General features: G+C 37.2%; 1 protein-coding gene across 1 annotated transcript in view; it reads left to right on the top strand.

The window, feature by feature from the left end:
• The first annotated feature begins 11,256 nt into the window (after positions 1–11,256).
• The window catches only part of LOC125683200 (b(0,+)-type amino acid transporter 1-like), a 31,247-nt gene continuing 17,783 nt past the window's right edge, over positions 11,257–24,720 (top strand). The window contains exons 1-3 of the mRNA XM_048924073.2: positions 11,257–11,317; positions 12,339–12,437; positions 23,213–23,314. Coding sequence (XP_048780030.1) covers positions 11,311–11,317; positions 12,339–12,437; positions 23,213–23,314 — 208 coding nt within the window. The 5' untranslated portion in view covers positions 11,257–11,310. The remainder of the gene's footprint in view (positions 11,318–12,338; positions 12,438–23,212; positions 23,315–24,720) is intronic.

The following is a 24,720-nucleotide window of genomic DNA, read 5'->3' as shown; positions in this document are numbered from 1 at the left end:
CTATGGGCAATGCAGATAGGGGTATGCGTTTCGGTCTCTCGTCAGTCAGACGGGATTAGACATAGCAGGTCAAGGTCGAGATCTCCACTCGTTAGGCATGTCAGTACAGAAGTCTGTACGGCTGCTAGTAGGGATGGTCCCAAGCTGTCTAGTCAGTGCGTGTTAGTTGGTCGGTCCCCAAGGACCGGGGCTCAAAATAAGTCGGGACAGGTGCTCCGTAAACCCTTATTAGGTAGCTCCATTACAGCAAGGTCAGTAGTCGACAGTGCATGTCATGAGGTCAGAATGCCAGTGAAACGGAGTAGTTGTGTGTCTGTGGTGGGCAGTAGTGTTTTGTTGTCGACGGGTGTGGTTGTTCAGAGGGCCCGGAGTGAAGTAGGGGTCAGGGACACATGGTCGGCGCAGACAGGGGTGCTGCCAGGCGCAGATGAGAAGTTGTGTGGTTGGCCGGAGGACACTGAGGCAGGTGTTAGTCACCAGGGTGGTGGGCTGGAGAACACTGGGGATAGTGTTTGCTGCCATAGTGATATGACTTCTGGGGGTAGCTGTTGACATGTTCTGCGATGTGGATGATGATGATCCTTCCACAGTCGAGTCGAGGTGTCAGGTTGAGGCACGGTCTGGTGTGGTCGGTATATCATGTCTCTCAGCTCATGATCAGCTGAGTTTGAGTGGTCGGACCAGTAGTGCTGGACGGCGGGAAATTGATGTGGCACGGGGTCTGGTCTTGCATTCTGTTGATGGCCAGTTCTCGGATGCAGAGAACGAGTCTGGGGGGCGAGGATGCAGTTGAGTGTCATTTTAGTGAGTCTGGATTATTCCAGGTTGCGCGGAGGTTTGTGATGAGGGCTGTGTTGGTATTCCATGCAATAGTGAAAGTATGCAGGCCTCAGTTGTAGTGTTAGAGCTGTTGCTGAGGGGCACAGTCTAATCATTACCAATGCCCCAGCTATGATTGAAGCAATGGCCTATCAGTTCCTAGGGGCGTCTGTCCCCAAGGCACCTGATAAATGTACCATTGTGTGTTGGTCTTATGGAGGGTGTGTTGTGTCTGCGTCTCGTGGAGATGACCCCGAAAATGCGGGGTTTGTGGCTCTGTCCCGTTCAGCCTGGTGGGATAGCAGTGTTCCTTCTCTGACTGAGAGGCTTCCTCCTGATAAATGTCTAAGCAATGAACGGGATGGGTTTGTTGCTTGTGGCTTCGCGAGTATCCATTGGTCGTGGGATGATGGCTATGCATCCCAGGTTCAACTAACAGTGAACCAGGGACAACCTAGGTTTGGTCATCGCAAGGGGGTACGAAAGAAAGTTAACGAGTTATGTGAGGGATGTGAACTCCTCCATGCACACAGTACCCCGAAATGCGGGGAAGGGTAGATTAGGCGGCCGTAACCCAGCCGTTCTTGGGCAGGGGTGTTTCCATATCTGCTGACCTGGAATATGTGATGTCCTCTGCCGTGTCCGATGTCCAAGATGATGCCTGTCCTGTATCGTTTTCAAGTGGAAAGTTTGTGACTCTGTGATGTGACTTTCCTGTTACTGGATTTTCTGTGATGCGTTGTGTGACCGTGACTTCCTGTGTTGTGAACTTTTTGGACTGCTTAAGTGCTATGATTTTATAGAGTAAAGTTTATCATGCTGTAAATCATAGGTGTAATTCATTCATTCATTTGTAAATTGTATGTATCTATTGCAAGCTACAGTGCTGCAGGTTTAATTTATCGGAAATGAGACATTCCTCCTCAAAACAGGGGGGAGTGTAGTGATTTGGGGGGTGGGTGGATTTTTGGTATTTCTGGTCGGGCTCGGAGTCCTCTGAGCCTGCACGTGTTTTTTTCTCTCTATTACCCGCGAACTCCAGGCAAGCGGACGGGGATTTAATTGCGCAGCATTGTAGTCATTGTATTTGTGAATATATCTGGTTATAAGTGTTTTTCCGGTGTTCTTTGTGTGTAGGAAATCACTTTATGATTATTAAGTAATTCAAAATCTAAAAATGAATAAGAATCTGTACATGAAACCTTTTTGGCTAGGGTGCCTTTGCATTGTTACCTTCGCATAGCGCTTAGAGGTCAAGAACATCAATACTTTTGCCTGGTGCAATATCTATAATTAGAAGCCACGTCATTAAGCTATACACGAGTCATGAGGGTTTTCCATTTGTGTTTTGATTGCTGTTCCGACTCCGTAAAAGATTTGTCCGACACAGCAAAAATGTGTGGAACACAGTAAAAAAAACAATGAACTGATCCGCGTCGATCGTGAACGAGAAAGAACTTATGCACGATTATGTTTTGACAGCGAAGGACAGAGATCGATGTCTCAGAGGGACGATATTACATAACTGATTACACATCTCCCGATCATATGTGTAAGTAGGTCATGCAGGAATTTAGAGGATACAACGGTGTAACTTAGGCTTACCTTACTCTTTCTAAACGACCAATATATTCTTCAGAATCATTGTCAACACAATCAAATTTGATTTCGTTATTTAAACAAACAATTGACAATGACAGGTATATGCTACATGTATTTCCAAACGTACAAAGGATGAGGGAGGGGAAGGGGGCATGGGTTTTTTCTGTCATTCCCTGTCCCCACATTTTGTTTTCGTTGAACGATCTTTTCATATATGCCTAGCTAAGGATTCTCATTGAGCTTATACGTTTACATGTTGTAAATATTATATATTTATTGCGAGTCACTTCTGTTATATATATATATATATATATATATATATATATATATCTAATATATATATCTAATATATATATATATATATTAGAACTCTTACACAAGCTGCGAATCTTACGCTTTTTAGCTAACGAAAGGTCCGTGTGTGGTGGCACGATAAAAATCGCTCCCCGCAAAGCGGCTGAGCACAGGCCAACATTTGGAAACCCATCGCCGACAGTGGTGACGATTCTATTTAGGTTGACCTTGAGAAAGACCAGTAGCGTTCGCCCGGGATTAAACCTCCATCACCGGCTGAATGGGTACCTCCTGCATTTAAAAGACGGGGGGGGGGGGGGGGGGGTGACCATAACGTTGCCGTGCTTCACTGCCTTGTCCTCCTATTCTCGGACTCGAGTCCCGTGGGGATCCAGGATAGAAAGGTCCACAGCACCCATCGCAGTTGTGACAGGCCGTCAAATTAAACCGCGGGTCCGAGTCACAGGTGGCACGATAAAAATCGCTGAGGCTGAGGCTCCCCGCTAAGTGGCCGAGTAAACGCCTAACTCAGGCCAAAGTCTAGCAACCCATCGCCGACAGTGGTGACGATTCCATTATTGGAAAAGATGTTTTATTGTATTGCTTATATAGGAATTAGATAGGTCACAGTTCGTTATCTTCACCATGGACAGAACAAATCAAAAACCAATCGACCGGTATTGCTTCTATCTGTCCCTTTTGTTGTTTTTTGGCTTCATCCTGTTGCTGCACTGGTAACGGATTGTTTGGCTGCGTATACGATTGCACGATGTTAATAAATTAGCTCGATGGCAATGGATTGTCATTAAGAAAATCATTTTTCACAATGTATTGAATCTAAGGTTTGAGCAGAATAAAAAGTTAACTCGTTCCCCGTTAGGCGGTATTGTAAGAGGCAATATAGTTCGAACCAGGTTTATTTCGTAAACGGTACGAACTGTATTAGCCAATCTTAATTGATGGTGGACTATTTGATATGTATCAAATAATCTTGATTAATACGACTGCCAGTATAATTACATATATTTAACAAGTAAATGAATTACAAGATAAATGTAAATCTTACCAGGTATCCAGTACTATAAATGAACAAAATATTACATTGAGTGAATCGATATGTTACCAAGGACTGACCAATATAACCATATTGGTACAAGGCTTAGAGTGGGGATTTTGGCGGGGTTTCTAACTTTATATAGTGCATGGGTTAGTAACACAAGCATAATTAATTAGTATTCGGTAAAATCCATTGGTCTATAGTATTATGAACTCAGACCACTGGTCAGTCAAACGTAAAGTTGAACTAAAAGTAGAAATAATTACCACCTGTACAATATAAAACTTTCACACTGACTCTCACATACTTCAAAAACTTGTTTGAATTCAATTGGCTATGAGCGACAATATGAATACCGATATAACTATAGCGCAAACACATATTTTAAATAAATTGCAACTGTGAGACATATACAGTAAGTTTTGGTTTTTCTATTCCTACAGTGCCTCTTGAGAATACATTAAACTCTCTACTTTTTGATTGTAACTCAATATTTTATGGCAAGTTGTTGTGGATTTAGTTCTGTAATTGAGAGAAACCTTGACACTATACTTTCAAAACTGCAAAGGAACTTTTAAATTATGCAGAAATCGATATTTATTCTGTGCGTTTTATGTTAATGTTTCCTAAATTCCCGTTTTATATCAAAAAGCTTATGAAATGTATTAGAATTAACTTCCATCATTTGCTATCAGCAACCCCCACCTCAAAATGTAGTTAATATGCTGCTCGTTACTGAACCAAATGGTAGTATTATAATCAATGCGCGTTTAAATACAAATACTAGTTAATATCTTAACAACTGAGAAATGAAAGGTGGATGTAAATATTATATGAGATAAATTTTATCTAAAGACTACATGCACATGAGGATATAAATACTCTCATGTATTTTTTTTAAATCAAATTTATTTCTTAATTATCATCTTCAAACAAATCAATTGTTATCGTATGGTAAAACAGCCATCGTACAACTAGATGGGGACATTAGAATCTAGTTGGCAGTCAATGGCGAGGAAAATCAAAATGTCACTTTTAGTACTGTGATACACAAAGCGCTCTTCCTCTGACCCAAACCTGAAGATGGTGTCGTGTGCGTATATGATCCATTTGATTTTGGACTCCCAACCTCTACAATGCTACGCTAATGTATTTAGTAGCCTTGAAGAGTTTGACCAAGTTCTTTCTGAGGAATCTAACTATCGGTACTTCAATGTAAACAGACAACAAAATGGAGGAAAATATTTCCCAGCACATTCAGTTCTCATGGTTTTAAATTAAAAGACTCTCCTGAAGCACCATTAACATTCAAGACGTCTTTTATATTTTGTTGAGAGGTATGAGCGCACGAGCCTTCCGATCTTCTATCGGAGCATTGCAGCAATTTCGTCTCCCCTTTAGACAGAAACTAGCACGTTTTATGAATAAAACATATACGGACATACCTGAACAGGTTAACAATTCTTTAACGACCAGGAAAGAACCCCTTGTCTGTGCAAAAAAGCCTCTCAAGTATTTGCAGAAAAAGCAAAGATTTATTGTTTAAATGCGACAATTGATTATTGGTTTAAACCTGCACACTTTATGGACTATGAACTTGTTGATAATAAAAAAAAAAATTCAAACCTTGACGCAAATGTAGGGATATACATGATTATAACCTGGACTCTCTCAGAAACCTGTCACAGCAAATGTTTGGATTTGAAGTCTTAATGAAAATTATTATAATTCTTGACAGACAACAGAACTTTCACAGAATTAAGATGATCATTTGTTACAGATCTGTGCAGAGAGATACTGTCAGCGAAGGTCTGTGTTAGGTTACTGGTATTTCTCATCATCAATAATAAAGAAGTTTTTACTGTTATCTATTGCATACAATGTACTGGTGTGATAAATAAATGGCCATGCGAAATGATTTTTGAAAATACTCTAAGGTTTCAGCTGTTTTTATAGACCAATCTGAATACTACATCCGTAATCTGAATAAGTATATTGGGTCAGAGGTCCGACGCAAACACAGCTCTAAAGCCCACTTAGAACATCGTGAAACTCACAAACACAACCCCAAGTGTGAAACGGAAAGTCACAAACACAACCCTAATTGTGAAACTGAAAGTCACAAACACAACCCTAATTGTAAAACTGAAAGTCACAAAAACAACCCTAATTGTGATATTGAAAGTCACAAACACAATCCTAATTGTGAAACTGAAAGTCACAAACACAACCCTAATGGTGAAACTGAAAGTCACAAACACAACCCTAATTGTGAAACTGAAAGTCACAAACACAACTCTAATTGTGAAACTGAAAGTCACAAACACAACCCTAATTGTGAAACTGAAAGTCACAAACACAACTCTAATTGTAAAACTGAAAGTCACAAACACAACCCTAATTGTGAAACTGAAAGTCACAAACACAACTCGAAAGCTATCGTAGAACATTGTGAAACTGAAAGTCACAGACGTCACATGGTATAACTCAAAACAGAAATGAGTGGAAGATAGTAAACTATATAAGGTAACTGACACGTGCACGTTCTTCTATAGATTACCTGTTGCATCCGTGTCAAAACTCTACAAGGAATTGGGGGAGGGATAGAAATGGTAGGGAACGGTGTAAAAATATACGCGATGGAAAGGGTCCATATTCTCTTAATCTCAGAAAATTCAGTCCAACCTATTTGCATATTTTGCTAGCTTGAAATTTTAACAAAATATTTGTTGCGGTCTCTGAGGAGGGGTTGGAATGGAATTTCACAGAAATGAAACAGTGGAAATCGTTTTGACACACACCTTCGGCACAATATACACAACGGGCAAAATCACTCACCTGAGTCACCTTGGCGTTGCTGTTGTTCATCTGTTGTAATTTTAAAGATTTCTTCAATCTTTATTCACATGAAAACTTTTGACCCAGTGTTTCAGTCCCAACCTAGTCACAATAAATCATGGTGTGAAACTTGCCATAAGGAATTTATATACAAAATATGAAAGCCCTACGTTGAACAGTTCGAATTCAGAAGATATTGCCTACTATAGGTTAACTTTTCTTAAAAGTCTGTAGGTCAAATTCCAAGTTCAAGGTCACAAGATAAAAAATATTTGTTACCAAAAGAAAGGATTTGCCACAAAGTATACATACAGACAAGGAGACTCTCTCTCTCTCTCTCTTCTCTCTCTCTCTCTCTCTCTCTCCGTTTATTTTTTATTTATCTTTTTTTATCTGTACTGAAATTTTAACAATACATATTAGGAAAAACAAGAAAATTAAAGGTATATTTGTAGGCAATACTGAAAAAAATCTCTCAACTTGCTGATGATACCTCAATCATTCTTGATGGAAGTAAAGAAAGTTTGTTGGAAACTTTTAATATATTACAAAAAAATTCAGAAATGTCTTGATTTTGTATCAGTTACTCTAAAACTCACACTGTATGGATTGGATAAAAATTTAGTGATAATCTTCTGTTTGCCAATAGCAAAGTTAATATTGTTTTGAAATCATTGAAAAATAAATTTTGGATAGATGTGTTCAAAGCATGGGTGGAATTACAAAATACCTTTACAGGGTCTGATGTTGCAGCAGACTCCCCTCTGTTTTATAACCCAATGTTACATATCGGAGGGAAAACCTTTTCTAATGTTTATTTGACAGTAACACAAGACATTAATGATATCATTGACGAGGATGGTGCATTTTGTTTAGTTTGATAGGTTTTGCAATATTTATCCACATATCAAGATTAACATCTTACAATATGTAAGCATTATTAATGCCATTAAAACAGTAATTAAAAAGTCAAACTTATTAGATCAAACATATGGTGTGCTGAAATGTAAAAAACAAAAACAAAAAAACAAAAAAACCCTCCTCCCAAAAAAACAACCAAAAATATTTTCTGAAATATTAAATACATTCCTCTATGACAATGGGCAGAACAAGATGGAGTGAACATTTAGAGATAGATAAAAGGGAGTGGGAAAAATACACAAACCACCATTCACAGTCACAAATAAAGTGCACCGCCACGGCACATGATACGCCCGTCACATATTGTTAACAGTATAGATTGTAACCATTAAAACATTTTTTTTAATATCACCTTAATTAAATGTCACAGTGACTTTAAAGTAGGATGCGACACACCTTCTACCTAAGATGCATTAGTTGACCAATTTTGGTGATTCTAGGTCTAATAGTTTTCAAGTTATGAGCCGGACAAGTTTTTGCCATATATGGCCATATCTTCTTAATGAAAAGTCACAGTGACCTGGTTTTGATGTGCGACACACCTTCTACCCAAGATGTATCTACAGACAAAGTTTGATGATTCTAGGCCTTGTAGTATTTAAGTTACGGGTCGGACACGAAAAAGCTAACAGACGGACAGACAGACGGATATCTTCTTAACGAAAAGTCACAGTGACCTGGTTTTAATGCGCGACACACCTTCTACCCAAGATGTATCTACAGACAAAGTTTGATGATTCTAGGCCTTGTAGTATTTAAGTTACGGGTCGGACACGAAAAAGCTAACAGACGGACGGACAGACGGATATCTTCTTAATGAAAAGTCACAGTGACCTGGTTTTAATGTGCGACACACCTTCTACCCAAGATGTATCTACAGACAAAGTTTGATGATTCTAGGCCTTGTAGTATTTAAGTTACGGGTCGGACACGAAAAAGCTAACAATCGGACGGACAGACGGATATCTTCTTAACGAAAAGTCACAGTGACCTGGTTTTAATGCGCGACACACCTTCTACCCAAGATGTATCTACAGACAAAGTTTGATGATTCTAGGCCTTGTAGTATTTAAGTTACGGGTCGGACACGAAAAACCTAACAGACGGACGGACAGACGGATATCTTCTTAATGAAAAGTCACAGTGACCTGGTTTTAATGTGCGACACACCTTCTACCCAAGATGTATCTACAGACAAAGTTTGATGATTCTAGGCCTTGTAGTATTTAAGTTACGGGTCGGACACGAAAAACCTAACAGACGGACGGACATGAACGCCATACCATAATACGTCCCGTCTTAAGACGGGCGTATAAAAACTGTAAACTCCAATGGTTTCAATATAGAATTACTAACACAATTCTACCTACATATTCATTTCTTTTTAAAACTCTAAGTTGTGTACATTTTGTCACAGAAAAGGAAGCAATAGAACATATGATATGGGATTGGAACTATGTTCAATCATCTCATGATGACGTTGAACGTTACTTGGAATATACAACAAAGTTTCAATTAGAACTCAGTAAAAATCATTTATTTTGGGTATTCTTGATAGAAACAAGAATATTCAAAGTATTCTTTTACTTTGGTTGAAATATTATACACAGCAACATGTACAGACAAACCTCCGAGTATGCATTATGCAACATCATCTTTATAAATATTATGAAGCACAAAAATCTATTTTTATAAAAATGTAGATAATGAGAAATTTGATACCCAATGAAATAGATGGAACCTGATTTTTTTCATAATTCTCTCTCTCTCTCTCTCTCTCTCTCTCTCTCTCTCTCTCTCTCTCTCTCTCTCTCTTAGAAAATGAACACTTCTGCTTCTTCACATGGGACTTACTTTATTCATAGTTACTGTATTATAATATTATACAGAATGTGCTCAGAAAATAAAATGAAATGATAAAAAAACAAAAACAAAGAAGAGATACATGATATATAAAAGAAATATCACTCACCATTCAAAACCTCTGAGTAAGCTTAAAGTTTCGATTAAAATTTTGAAATTTAGGTCATACTCCAAGGTCATAAGGTCAAACATCATGGCGTCAAATGAAATTTCTTGCCATAAGGAATCTACACATTTATATACAAAATATGATAACCTTACATGTACATTAAACAGTTCGAGAGATATTGTCTAGGTTAAGTGAAAATAGATCAAACTCCAAAGTGACAAGGTTAAAAATATTAGTACCAACAGAAAGGTATTTTCACAAGGAATGCACATATAAAATATGCGAGTCCTGTCACTCACCATTTAAAAGTTATGAGCTATGTTTAAATTTCAGACAGAGAGGGGGAAACCAATATGTCCCCAATTTTAGTCACAGAAGCATTTCAAATTGAACCCACATAACTTAGGAATGTTTGCATTTTAATATAACTATGCGTGGTCTTGCTACTCATGAAAAAGAATTCGCTTAATTAATTTACTGTGCATTCCCTTATAAAACTTTAATTTTCTATTGTGATGCCATCCTACCCCTAGGGCTCCCTGAATTGAACGAACTTGAATTTGAACTACCTGCAGATGCTTGCATGATAATATCAATAATCATGGCCTTGCTGTTGTTGATAAGACTTTTAGAGATGTTTTTCTATGTATTTCCATATAAAACTTTGACTCCCTATTGTTACACAACCCTACTCCCGGAGGTCTTGCTTTGACCAACTTGGATACCAGTAGATACTTGTATAACGATTCATGGCCGTGCTGTTGTTGAGATGAAGATTTTTAAAGATGGTTCCCTGTATATTCTCAGAATAAACTTTGATCCCCTATCTTGGCCCAACCCTACCCCTGGGGGTCTCAATTTGAACACACGTGAATCCTACATATGTAGGTACCTGGAGATGCTTGCATATTAACATGAGTAATTATGGCCCTGCTGTTATTAAGAACAATATTCTTTAAAAGATTTACTGTACCTAATGGATACATTCCTATGTAAAACTTTGATCTCCTAATGTGGTCCTACCCTATCCCTGGGACCACAATTTAATATATATATATATATATATATATATATATATATATATATATATATATATATATATATATAATCTGCACTACCTGGATTCTTGCATTTTGATATGACATATCATGACCCTGTTGTTATTGAAAAGAAGATTCTTTAAGATTTTCCCCTACATATCCCCATGTAAAACTTTGATTCCTTATAGTGACTTCATCCTACGCCCCGGTGCCATGATTTGACAAACTTGAATCTACATTATGCCAGAAAGTTTTTATGTAATTTCAACTTCTCCAGCCCAATGGTTCTTGAGAAGATTTTTAAATGCCACAACCCTATTTTTACCTTTTCTCGATTTATCTCCCCCATTGAAGGGGGCATGGGCCTTAATTTTAACAAACTTGAATCTCCTTTACCCAAGAATGATTTGTACACTGTACCAAGTTTAATTGAAATTAGCCTAGTCATTCTGGAAGAAGATGACAGTGTAAAAATTTAACAACAAATGACGAATATGTCATTATTTCGATCAGAAAAGCCCACTTGAGCCTTTGGGTCAGGTTAGCTGAAAACTCTGTCACTTGCCGCTTTACTTGTGTAATAAGTTACCCATGTCAATCACCTCACCTTTATACGGTTTGACGGTATTCATGGTCCAGATGAAACTTTACTAATGTCTGGGTCATAGATCACTAGGTGTTAGGACCACGTGACCCACTGAGGGTATAAGAGCGCGACGACATGCGTGGGCATTCGTTACTTGACATATTTGGACATTTTACCTAATATGGCAGGTACGTGTACTTATATCATTTTGAAATTGTTACAGGTATTTCATAGGGTATTTTTTTTATCACTATGGGATGATAATTTATGGGATGGGGGGGGGGGGGGTTGCAAAAGTGATTTTTGCGTTGCATACTAAATGGATTGATTTATTTCAATCTACACACGTAACAGACAAAGAAGCATTTGATTATTTTCCTATGTCGATAACTGTGCACGCAGCAGAGAGATCATATTCCATGTGCAGTCTGTTTTCACGTGGTCGGTCCGTGTCTATACAATTTTAGACTGTTACGCTCCAGTTTGATTCTTAACAAAATAGGTTAACTTTGTATGTAAATATTGGTGTGTGGAAAATTCAGTAGTCTCCGAAATTTAATTGATTAGCTAAACAAATGACCCGGTGATAAAATGCGGGTGGGAGAACGTCAGGGCATGGTGCTAAATCGAAACCAGAAGCACATTTGCTGAATGTGCAGGTTTAAATGAATATATAAGTACATTTGTACCCTTTTTTGTTGACTGCATACTCAGTGAGGCGGTTGACGGGTGGGCTATACTAATATTGCGTATAACACTGGGAAAAAATTACAACTCCTTTCAAATTAATACGTCTACTTAGCATTTCATTATTAATTATGATGTCAACAACCCGTCTTTTAACTGGACAATTTGATTGTGTTACTTTTGTAAACAGTGTCAATATATATACATATAAAACGTGAGAAATGCTGAACGAATGAGTAATCACAGGGTTATAATGAGATACGTAGTTTTAAAGGCATTGCTAACAAAAGCCCTAAATGTTATCAATTCAACATTGATCCATGTGGACCCCAGTCCGGATGGAGTTGATATGTTCCGCTTCACCGAATGTACAGTGGTGATACATATACTTAATAAATTTATATAATTTGGAAGGCATGTATACAACGCAATTTCATTCTCATAGCCAACATACTCATAGTGCGCAAAAAATTATGCGTTGTGCATTGCGTTGTTTACAAAAGTAGAAGACTTTATTTGCAGGTGGAGGGAAGTTGGACGGAAAGTCCGGGATGGCTTCGGAACTAGATCGCCATGTAGGGTTGGTGTCCGGGATTTTCCTTATCATGGGCACCATGATAGGTAAGAGGTTTAACTATTGATATCTATATATTATTTAATTGGTATCAAATTTGATCAAAAATTGACTTGTCTTAACTGTCTTATAAGATGGGATCACTAGCCTTTTTCAATCTCACCCAGCAAAGAATACAATACATAACTACTTCACAATAGATATACGATATTATAATTTTTTTCTGAAATCGGATAAAACGAGAAAAGACATCTAACGGTAATTGACCTACTAAACTGATACCTAATGTATCCCATAAACAGCGAGATTAAAGAGAGTCGCTAAATGTCGTTTGATCTCGCGACATGAAGGTGTCTCCACCCAGATCCTTGGCCGCCATCAAAATAGGTTGTTCACCTGTGTCTTAGATGTTGGAGAGAAATTTTGCATCTAAGAAAATATCACCTCATACCATACATGTGCATTCGATATATCGAAAGTTGTAAACGCACTAACTTATTTGCTGCAGTTTTATTAGCTGTCTTTTGATACCTATCATGCGCCCCTATAAAGACAGCATATCACTAAGAAATACAGGTACCAGAATTCCTGCTCTACATTTTTTTATGATTTCCTGTTATAAAGATCATCGATGTTTATAAAGTAGGAACAGATCATTTCAAACATAAATAAATTTTCAAAGGGGTAATAAGGGAAAAGAAAGGTGCCATAACACGAACGAAAAGCACAATAGCTTAAATCTAAATCGTAATAACGCGGATAGAAATGACGTAAGAACGCGGATGGAAAGGCGTAATAATACGAGATGATATCGTAATGATAACGTTAATGCAAACGAAAGACCTTTTATTCGCGTTAATACGCCTTCTTTTTGTATTCTAAAGCCTTTAACTGCGTTATTACACGTGTGTCTTTGTTCAGTGTTACAATAACGCCTTTTAAATTCGCGTTATTACCCCTGTGTTTCGCAGTATCAAGCTTATCATTCCTTTTAAGTGGCCCTGAAAGGTTTACATAAGAAAGGTGTATTACATATATTATAGAGAGCACCCGGACTTTTACTGGGCGACCACTTTAAGCCAAAAGCTAACTACGACACCACATTTACTTTATACCAAACTCGACGATTGTGACGTAAAAATGTGGTTAAAATGTCAACTAATGTGCTTTTTAAGAATTAAAACTGCATAGAATTTTAAAAATGTGTAATGAAAGGCTATTGACTGATATTCAGTGAATTAGCTATATAGAGAATATCACACTCTAATGTTGATCTCGGACCTGGGATTGGCCCCGAGAGTTGATCTCGGCCCGAGCCCTACGGGCTCGGGCCGAGATCACTCGAGGGGCAATCCCAGGTCCGAGATCAACATTAGAGTGTGATATTATTTATATCATATACCTAAAACACAACAAGTTGATAAACATTTTTTAAAATTGGGTGGGTGGGTGGGGTGGGGGGGGGGGGGGGTCCTTGACCCAAACATAAATACATGGTGTACTGTACAACGATATTTGACTATTTCATTCCTTCAGATAGTTTACTTTAATGGTTACGTTTCCAGTACTATTGACATTGTGAAACATGCTAAAGTCTGGGTTTTGCAGCTTTATTCCATTGCTGGTCACGATAATTGGATGATTAATTATGGGTCCACATCCCCTCATGTGGTCTAGAATTAACTGAACTGCTTGGCTGAGAAACTCGTCATACCTATCGTTGTGTTGTTCATGTACATGTATATTCTATTAAGCAGCTCCTAGGGGCTTGCTAGTTGATACTAAAATTGGAAATAAGTGAAATATTTTTATTTATTTTTTCGGATTTACCCAACTCGCCCGTTTTCAATATTTCATATAATTTGTAAGAGTTGTAGAACTTTGTTTACGTGGCGTCATCGTATGAACGGGAATGTTTACAGATCTGATGCTGCTATTTCTTTGCTTAAGGAATGTTACCTTATACTGAAGTAAGTTTTTTTTTACCGTTTCCCATCTGTTTAGCATCTATAAGTCGTTGAAATACGTCGGAAGATAATGGTTCTACTTTTCTCGTTTTATTGCTGTAAATTAACATTTTGATCTCCATTAGGACCGGGGATTTCTGAAAATGCTTCAGTATCACCCTCCACAATCCTCCTACTGTTTTCTGTCACCTAGAACGTTGATTGTTTTGAAATGAAGTTAAACGTGTTATTGTTCTAAATAAACAATTGTTACTTGGGTTACCCCCCTTTGCTTAGATACTCGCTACAATTTAGCGCTGTTTTCAAAAACGTTTTTATTCAATTTTTCTGCTTAAATTAAATTTTGTCGTGGAAGAAAGTATTATATTTGAAAAAATTGTGTCTAACATAATTTTTTCATGTAGTTATGTTAGATTTCAAAAGATTAAAGAAGAAATAGCCATTTGAAATTTGAGGGCGAGACAGCCCCTTGACAACGGGCCGAGACAGAGATATCTCGGCCCTTAGGACGAGACAGCCCTACCTACTTGCAGCTGTCTCACCCTAGCCAAGATAGGTGTATCAGGGCTGATACACTACTAGGTATATGATATAATAAATGAAGAGAAGTCGATTGTTTCACCGAGTCGGGCCTTTCACCTTTATAGATATATGTTCGGTCAGTTTTCTTTTTTCATAATTTGTTATCTAATTCCAATCTTAAATTGATCCTTTAACTAAGTTAATTTAAGTTTAATTAACGCCTCTTTTTGTTTTCAGTGGATCTTTGTCAGATCAATGTTACATGCCACTGTATATTTGACTAACACAGAATCAAAACCTGGCTATCTCAGTTTTTCATAAAGGTTTTTAAATTATGCCTACTTACATATAATAAAATTTCATGCTCTTTGATCTGTTTTTGCCTACTTACATGGTGTACGTTCATTTTATACCAACTTTGGTGTATATATATATATATATATATATATATATATATATATATATATATATATATGCATGCACCGGTGTGTCGTGTGAATTTTAATAATGCACAGCATGTGTAATTAATCCGGTATATTATACATGTATATATTCACCCCCTCGACGTATATGTCCGTCATAAACTATATGTCTGGCAGCTCACTTTGCAACCCTTGCTTGGATCGTCATCAAAGTTTTGTACACAATCTAGGTCAAAAGCTTAAAGGCAACAGGATGCAATCTCTATATAGAGTTATCGTTCCTTACACTCGCATAAACCTCTGTCAACGTATCAAAATTAGCAGTGTTATTCCACGTGTAAATCCACTTCTTCACGATTAATAAAATAAAACTAAGAACTAGTTTATGACATATCAGGAAAATGTATGGCAAGCAACTTATTGCAGTTTATATTTCCTTTACACTGCAGATTTACTGTACCACCTATACATGTAGTGCAATCGAACAATATCCGCGTTTCTACACAATTCAATGCTTCTTGTGTTACAGAAAGACTTGACATCTGCTTATTATTTATTTATTTACGGGGGCCTCCGTGGCCGAGTGGTTAGATCATCGCGCTCAATATCACACGGCCTCTCACCTCAGGTCGGTGCGAGTTTGAATCCCGCTCGCGCCGGTAAGTGAGAAAGTTTCTTAGTTTACTTTCGGAAGGTCGTTGGTCTCTTCCCAAGTACATTGTATCTGGGTCCTCGCTTCCACCAATAAAGAACTGGGCGCCACCAGATAACTGAAAAATTGTTGAGTGTGGCGGAAAACATCAAATCAAATCAATCAATATTTATTTGCATATATTTTTACAATTGAAGTCAATTGTATTCAAGTCGAACCCATATTTTATCTAATCATTTTTACCGTTTTACAAGAATAAAACCCTCGAGACGTTGACAGAGCACCTTCTCTAGCCAAGGGTAACGATACACGTGTATCGTCACCCCTTGGGTAGCGAAGATGTTGACAGAGGTACATTATTGTACATGTGGGTGTAAGGAACGATAACTCTAAGTAGAGATTGAACGAGATGTTGAAATATTGTTCGGACTCCGTGCATAAAATATAATGTTGCTCATGACTGTCACTAAGCTACATTGTATGATACTTTGGTAAATGTGATTTTACCAAAGTCAATGTTACGGTTGAAAATAACGTCTAGTACAATCATCTTATATACATGTACTTTGCAACAACTTTTCTGTAGAAGGGTTGACCTAGGTCTTGTAAATGGAAGACATACAGAGAGGATCAATTTTTTAAATACTACATACAGGTATAAGAAATATGTACTCAGTTGTGACAGTTCCAATCTGTTTTATGTCCTAGGTTTGGAATGACTTCGAAATCTAACTTTTTTAGCTCACCTGAACCAAAGGCTCACGTAACTTTCCGAAGCTTTTCTGATTGAAACTTGTCCGTTGTTTTTCGTTGTCGTCACCGTCGTAATAAGCTGTAATTTAAGTTATATCTTTACCATCATGAATTGTTTGCGTTTGATGAGGACATAAGGTCTTAAAATCAAGAAACTACAGTTATACACGTTGCAGTCACGATCTATAGCAGCTTCCTGTACAAGAATATACACGTAGCTGCCGGGATCTATAGCAGCTTCCTGTACAAGTATATACACATAGCTGCCGGGATCTATAGCAGCTTCCTGTACAAGTATATACACGTAGCTGCCGGGATCTATAGCAGCTACCGGTACAAGTATATACACACAGCTGCCGGGATTTAAAGCAATGTGTTCTTGAAGTTAAAAATGTAATAGAACCGTATACATGACCAATCTGGATTTTTCCAAAATGTGTTAAATATTTCCTATAAATGTGTGTGTGTGGGGTGGGGGGGTGGGGGCTTTCTATGGAAAGAAAACTCCCCCGTTTGGTGACACTAAACTACTGGTAAACTAAAATATGGAAATACTGTAGAAAGAAAAGTTTATGTAAGCGAAAGTATTTTATTTTCTACCAGTGTCATTGCAGGCTTAGAATTACTTTACAGCTGTGCTGGGAAGAGTCCAAAAATATATTCTCCAGAGGAGAGATGTTCTAAATACTAAATCTGTATTTCCGTCAATGGAAAGTGTAAGCTTCAACTTCCTAGAGCACGCTCCAAGGTAGACTGGTCTAGTTCACATACATTCTACAGACACAGGCATTAACACGCTCCAAGGTAGACTGGTCTAGGCCCTATATATTTTACCGACACAGTCATTACTCTTAAACCAGCCAAACCGTTAGAACAACAATTCACTTCTCATAGGATTATAACCAAATCTGAACCAAGGTTTAACAGAGCATCCAAACGTGTGTGAGTATTATACACTTGTAAACGTCTGGATGACCTGAAGAGGTCTTTGTCTACTATTCAAGGTCGTGTAAACAAGGTCATACGAAATATACATGTACATAACAATTACATGGACATCCCGTTTACAAGGTAATCAATCAATAACAGTTAAACATGGGACTGTGACACACGTCTGTACCTTTTCTGCCAGTAAAAAAGCTGATGTGTGTGTGTGTGTGTGTGGGGGGGGGGATATTCCATTGTCCTCATACAGTACAGAACCGTCTCGACGGATGAAGAAACCAGGTGACTTTGATTCGGTGGGACCTAAACTTGATGCATATAAAAACCTTATTACATGACAAATGGAGAAGTTAATATCGGTATTAGTTGCTGATGTAACATCAGGATTTTATTGCAGACAATAACAGGGTTTTATTATCACTAAAGTGTTACTTCTCCTCTATTACTGGGATACTGCATTAATTTAAAAGAAGTCGATATTTAAATCCTTTCCCCGTCTGTATATAATCAAATATTTTACTACGTCTCAGAATACCTACAGAAGTGGGCGTCTAACAGCATAGTGCCAAAAATGATTCAATCTTTCAATTTTTTAAATTATGTAATTCACTGAAAACAACCATTTTTCTAGAGTTCTTTTATCATATCATCTATAACAAACAAAACAAAAAATAACGACCCCCCCCCCCTAAAAAAACCACCAACCGTATGATAATGTAACCACATGCAAACACGCGTCTGTAGTTTCTGCACGGTTCAGCGGTAGTTTTTTTTGTTTTTGTTTTTTTTGTAAGTAAGAAATTAGAATCGTTGATCTGAGTTATACCTTCTGATTAATACATAACCATCGTGATTAGAAAAAACCCCGCATCCTCAACAAAGGATGTACATATGTATTTCAACAATACATATATAGTGTAAATTTCAGTTGACTCATTGCCAGCACAGTATATAGAGACTCGGGAATTTTCTGTGATCAGATGAAATGATTAAGATCAATTATACTTACATTCAAAGGCAATTTAAATATATCAAAACGGGTTTGAACTCTTCCCTTTTAAAAGGCATTTGCAATGTTCAATGTTGCAAAACTTTTATTTAGCGTTTATAGCACGATTCCTACACTATTAATGTTCCCACCACGCTTCCAGAGCCTATAGAATGACTATCTTCGAATTATACTATTAAAAAAATGATTTTCGGCACCAAGTCTGAGGTGACTATTTTGGCCTTCATGACTTATTTTGACCTGTTACACTGAGTGAATATCTAAAAGATTACATCTGTGAACATCCTGAAACAAGCTCAGTCTGACTGCATATTTTATAACGAACATACATGATAGCTGTCTCTACGAGGGAAATTTAAAATTCACTGTCCCTTGATCAGGCCATAGGACACCGATATATACATGTGTGTGTGTGTATATGTATGTATATATATATATATATATATATATATATATATATATATATATATAGATCTTGTGTATAAATGGCACTTCCTCTTCGTCTACTTTGTGCATAGTCAACTACTAACAAACTGAGTGACAATTTTAGATTTATTGAAATATTTTGTACTATTAACATGCATGACACAAAATACGTCCATGGAGTTTTACCACAATTGAAATTAATCGCCCCTCGGTCAGGATTTCAGACCCTGATGACAGAACAATATTGGGCTAAAAATCTTCGTCGAGTGCAAAGTTTTCAAAGGATTGTCATGGCCTAAATTAGACAAGAATATCAGTGAAACTGATTTATGCTCCCCGGAAGTGCATGTAACAAATGAACTACTCCATATAATGAACGACTTGATAAAGAGATGTTCCTACGAGTGAAGATTGGTTACATATTGTTTAACGTCCGTCTCGAGAATTTTTCACTCATATCGAGACGTCGCCATTGCTGGTGAAGGGCTGCAAAATTTAGGCCTATGATCGGCGCTTACGGCCTTTGAGCAGGGAGGGATCTTTATTGTGCCACACATGTTGTGACACGGGGTCTCAGTTTTTACGGTCTCATCCTGACCTTCCTAAAATGACCTTTGTCCAAATAGTATTCGTATAAAATTCAATTGTTGAAACGAGTTTTTTTTTCATATATACAGTACATGTTCTGCGATACGTTGACCTTGAGTGACCTTTGTCCGAAAATCGTTCGTTCAATGATGAATGACTGTTGACATATTCTTGAAAAAAGGATTTTTCATTTAAAATGCATATTTTCTGAGTGACTTGAAGTTTTAAAAATTACCTTTAGAGACTTTTGCTCTTGTACAATGATCAATAACTGTTGAAATGAGTTGATTGATTGAGGTTTTACGCCGTTTTGGCAATATTTGCGGTTAACTAATTGAATGATGTTTGGTTGTGAGTGTTTGAGTTTCCCTGACGGCCCCCAGTGAGCCCACTCTTTTTCGAACATCATGGAAACGATCTTTTCCGTGCCAAGGGGGTTGTTGAAATGAGTAAAATTTTCTTTAACGCCACACCAATTTGTAAAATAGTTCTTCGGATTTTCAAACAAAAAAAATGAGACGAGAGGGCGAAATTATTTTACAAATATTAGTTTTTATTTTGGAGATAAAAATTATGAGGCGAGCGAATTCAAGAAATATAAGTAATTTTAATTGAATTAAGTGTGATTTTAAAAAGCGAGCGCTTAAAAATAAAGATCTAAAATCATCAGATATCATGTTTACCACGTGAACTTAACATTTTTCAACTTTGTTGATATAGTTTACAATAAATAAGAAGTATTTCAGATTTCAAAGATTTCATTTTCTTCATACCTAATACATGTACTCTTTCGATTCAGATCTAAGCATATTGCTAAGGACATGTCCAATTTTGAAATCTCCAATGTATCGCTTTTAGTATTTTCTTGAAATTTTGATAAAACACACATAATTAATAATCACCAAAAACCTTTTGTGAATTTGTCGTTAACTGTCGATCCGATTTAGAAAAGTCCTCAGTAACCTATACTTGGTGTAAGAGGCGACTAAATGGGGCGGTCCTTCGGATGAGACCGCAAAAACTGAGACCCATGTCACAGCAAGTGTGCCGCGATAAAGATCCCTCCCTGCTCAATGGCCATAAGTGCTGAGGATAGGCCTAAATTTTGCAGCCCTTCACCGCCAATGGTAACGTCTTCATGTGAGAGAAATATTCTCAAGAGATACTTTAAACAATATATAATCAATCAATCGTACGCTGTCGATGTTCCCTAAAGAGTGACATCGAATAGCGCTTCAAATTTTTCTTCGGCTTCCAGTTCGATTGCATTATAAGGAACAACTTCCAATCCAGTGTTATGAAGTATCGTACATGTTAAGATAGATATCATGAATAATTTAAAACACCGTATTATACTGCTAGGAAATTTTTTCGAGAGCTCGCGATTTTGTCATTTGTCGGGCACATGCATCAAGGTCGTTTGTGCGCTTGTTGTAAAAAGTCGAAAATATTTTACGCAGATATTTTTGAACACGCGGGCAGATATTATTTTTTGATAATATAATTTGGATGTATTACAAATAGAAGCGGCGAATCCGACGAACTAGATTGCAAATTGGCATGACCTAAGTGAGAATTTTTTCATATAAACATGTATTGATTGATTGATTGTATCTTGTTTAACGTCTCTCTCGAGAATTTTTCTCTCATGTGGATCCCGTGGAGATCCGGGTTAGAATAGGTCCTCATACCCCTTGCTTGTCGTAAGAGACGACTAAATGGGGCGGTCCTTCGGATGAGACTGCAAAAACCGAGGTCCCGTGTTACAGCAGGTGTGGCACGATAAAGACCCCTCCCTCGAACTCCCATCTAACGTATTGGCTATTTGATTTGTTTAAAATAACATTATTACACCAAACATGAGTGAATCTTAATTCTTTATGACAGTTTCAAGAGGACTTCTATATTTTGATATATTTATTTGCATAAAGGTACCTTTATTGCATGCCATATATGATTGTAAATCTGAAATAGCACCCCTTTTCCAATTTATAGCCCATTTTTAAGATAAAAACTCATTTTTATACTTAATTTCCATTAAATCATGCCCTTGTGAACATTACAGGTCTCATATGTTGTAGGTAACAATTTCCATTCACGAAGACCCCTACCTAAAATATTGCATACGCACATGTACTAGAAGGTAATGAAAATTTCACATATGTGTGTAAAACAGTATTTTGCAATATATTGGGCATTACCTTAAAGTTCCCGTGGATACATGCATCCTTTCAATGTGTAGAATGTCTCGTCAACAATATATAAATATTGCATGTAGTTGAGGGTAACATTGAAAATGTTCACCCCGGGAAAACCATTGTCAACCTCGGCTACGTTTTATTATACTGAATGCTATATAATCAACAAAGCAAAAAGACTAACGTCTGTTGATATTTGATCAATCGCTGTCATGCGATATTTCGTATATCAATGCGGGTATTCGCGTTTATTACAAACGATTTTACCGCGAACCGTACGTGCATAAATTTGACGCATGTGACAATTTTTATATCACCCGTTGTCAAGCACTGTTACCCGTTGCTAGATACTGTCACCCTGGAGCGCGTGGTTTTTGTTCTCAGAGGATAACAATATGTTTTTTTAAATGCTTCTCGACCAACCAGGTTCGAGTATTTTACATGAAAGTTTAATGACAATTAAATGATTGTCATGGGAAATAAGGAAACAGTGAAGTTGAGGATAGATATAAGTTGACACTCCTGTCCATGCCCTTACTGCTTTTCGGTTGATGAATTCTGTACAACTTCACCCTGAGGCCCGAATGAATGATTCGGGACTGTGAATTTTGCAATATCAGTAGAAGCCTGTATCCTTATAATTCTCGTGGGAATGAATGAATCGGATAATAAGATGGATTATATTTCCAAATTGTAATGATAGACATATCTTCATGAGCGCTGCTGTTATACACTGTAGACAATGTGCGTATGGATACAGTACTGTACTATTGGATAAATATAGTACATATATTTTAACGGCTGGGAATTCCTAGAGAAATGAAAGTAGAACGTAAATTCATTTTTGAAAATACATGACGGTATGACTGCGATGCTTCACGCCGGAATACTTTTCATGAAGCGCTGAAGTTATTTCTTAGATAAAGCACAACACTTATCAAATCAAATAATACATATGATTGAATGACAAATTTCTTAAAGGGCAATATTCATCCTTGCCTCAAAATTCATTTTTTATGCTTTATTCTTAAACACAGTAATTTCCATATGGAAATTGTCATACAAAGATGTAAATTATGATTTTCGAAAACTGATTAATCCTCCGTTACAAATTGTTTGTTTCCCTTGTAAATTGTCAAAACGTCAACCTTTAAGGATTCTAATGTTTGTTACACGTATGTCAACCACGGTAGATTCATCATCGAATGATAAGATTATAATTAGTATGGTGTATCTTAAGATGCTTGTTTTAAATAATGCCTCCAGTTTTGTTGTATGTGATTATAAATTACTGTCAGAATTGGTTCCATGTTAGACTACTTATGAACCTTGTGTTACAGGGTCTGGAATCTTTATATCTCCCAAAGGCGTGCTGGAAGGTGCAGGGTCTGTGGGACTGGGGCTGATCACGTGGATGGCGTGTGGAGTTGTCGTCACATTAGGTAAGATTATCAGTAATCATTTCATTTCTGAAGCAGATCTAGATCTATTAACATTTCCTTCTTTGGAACATAATTTCAGACTGAAAGTATCCGAATTCAATAACTAACGGCTTTAGAATTATTCTAAATTTGAAGTAGGAGAAGAACAAAACACCATCTTACAACAAGACTGGACCAAAAATACGCACCGTTCGTCTTGTAAAAATGTCAATTTCGTGGTGGATACGCCTTTGATCCATTTTCATGAACGCCAGTGACGATTTCAAAATAAAAGAGTCGTGTCCTTATTGGTCTTTACATATTATAAATAAGTCCCCCCAAAGCCACAAGGATATACACGTACTGTCTTAACTCAACATGCAAACATATTTATTTGGTGCATATTCAAGTTTCTTGATATCATTAACTGAAGAGACATTATTTGTCGAAATGCGCATCTGGTGCATCAAAATTGGTACCGTATAAGTTTTACATTATGACCCCTGGGTCGAGGCCTCTGCTGGTGGACTGTTAGTTCCCGAGGGTCTCTACAGCCCAGTAGCTAAGTACTTCGTTACTAGCTTGAAAATACGGATGTATATTTAATTGCTGTTATAAAATTTAGAAATTCATTTCAAAATTAAGGATTATCTCCCTCATGCATAGCTCTTATCCTTGGACGAATTTGGCTCCACTTTTTTGGCACGCTGTTTTTGGCTATATTTAGCTCTAAAACTTCATAGTTATTTCGGATTTCAAACATTTCGGTTGAGCATCACTGAAGAGACATTATTTGTCGAAATGCGCATCTGGTGCATCAAAATTGGTACCGTATAAGTTTTACATCATTAACGTTACTCTGGGGCCAGAACAGGGTTTCGAAGACCTGCACAGAAATACCCATGTGCAGGGAGAATCTTTGAAAATCCTTTCAAAAACCACAAGGTTACACGTTGTCGAATTAGGATGTAGGCATCTTTATGTTATTTGGATTCTTGATAGCGGACACCACGACCATCGGGTCTATAATATTATTAGCTGTTAAAATTCATACATAGGGATAGCCAGAAATATTCTTTGAAAATGTTTCTAAAAAACCGCAATAAAATAAATCTTAAATCACCTTCATTTCACGTTTGTTCACACTGCGACAAGAGTAGACTTATCAATTTGATATGCCATGTAAAACTTATACGGTGCCAATTTTGATGCACCAGATGCGCATTTCGACAAATGATGTCTCTTAAGTGATGCTCAAGCTGAAATATTGGAAATCCGAAATAACAATAAACTTGCAATAACTAAAAAAAAAAAAAACAGTGCCAAAGATTGGAGTCAAATTATTTCGTCTAAGGATCAGAGCTATGCACAAGGAAGATACTCCTTAAGAAATGTAAATTTAATATTTTGTTACGTGAACTATGACC

Source organism: Ostrea edulis, chromosome 1 (genome assembly GCF_947568905.1).
Source record: "Ostrea edulis chromosome 1, xbOstEdul1.1, whole genome shotgun sequence".
Taxonomy (NCBI): domain Eukaryota; kingdom Metazoa; phylum Mollusca; class Bivalvia; order Ostreida; family Ostreidae; genus Ostrea; species Ostrea edulis.
This window is presented reverse-complemented; position numbering and strand designations above follow the sequence as displayed.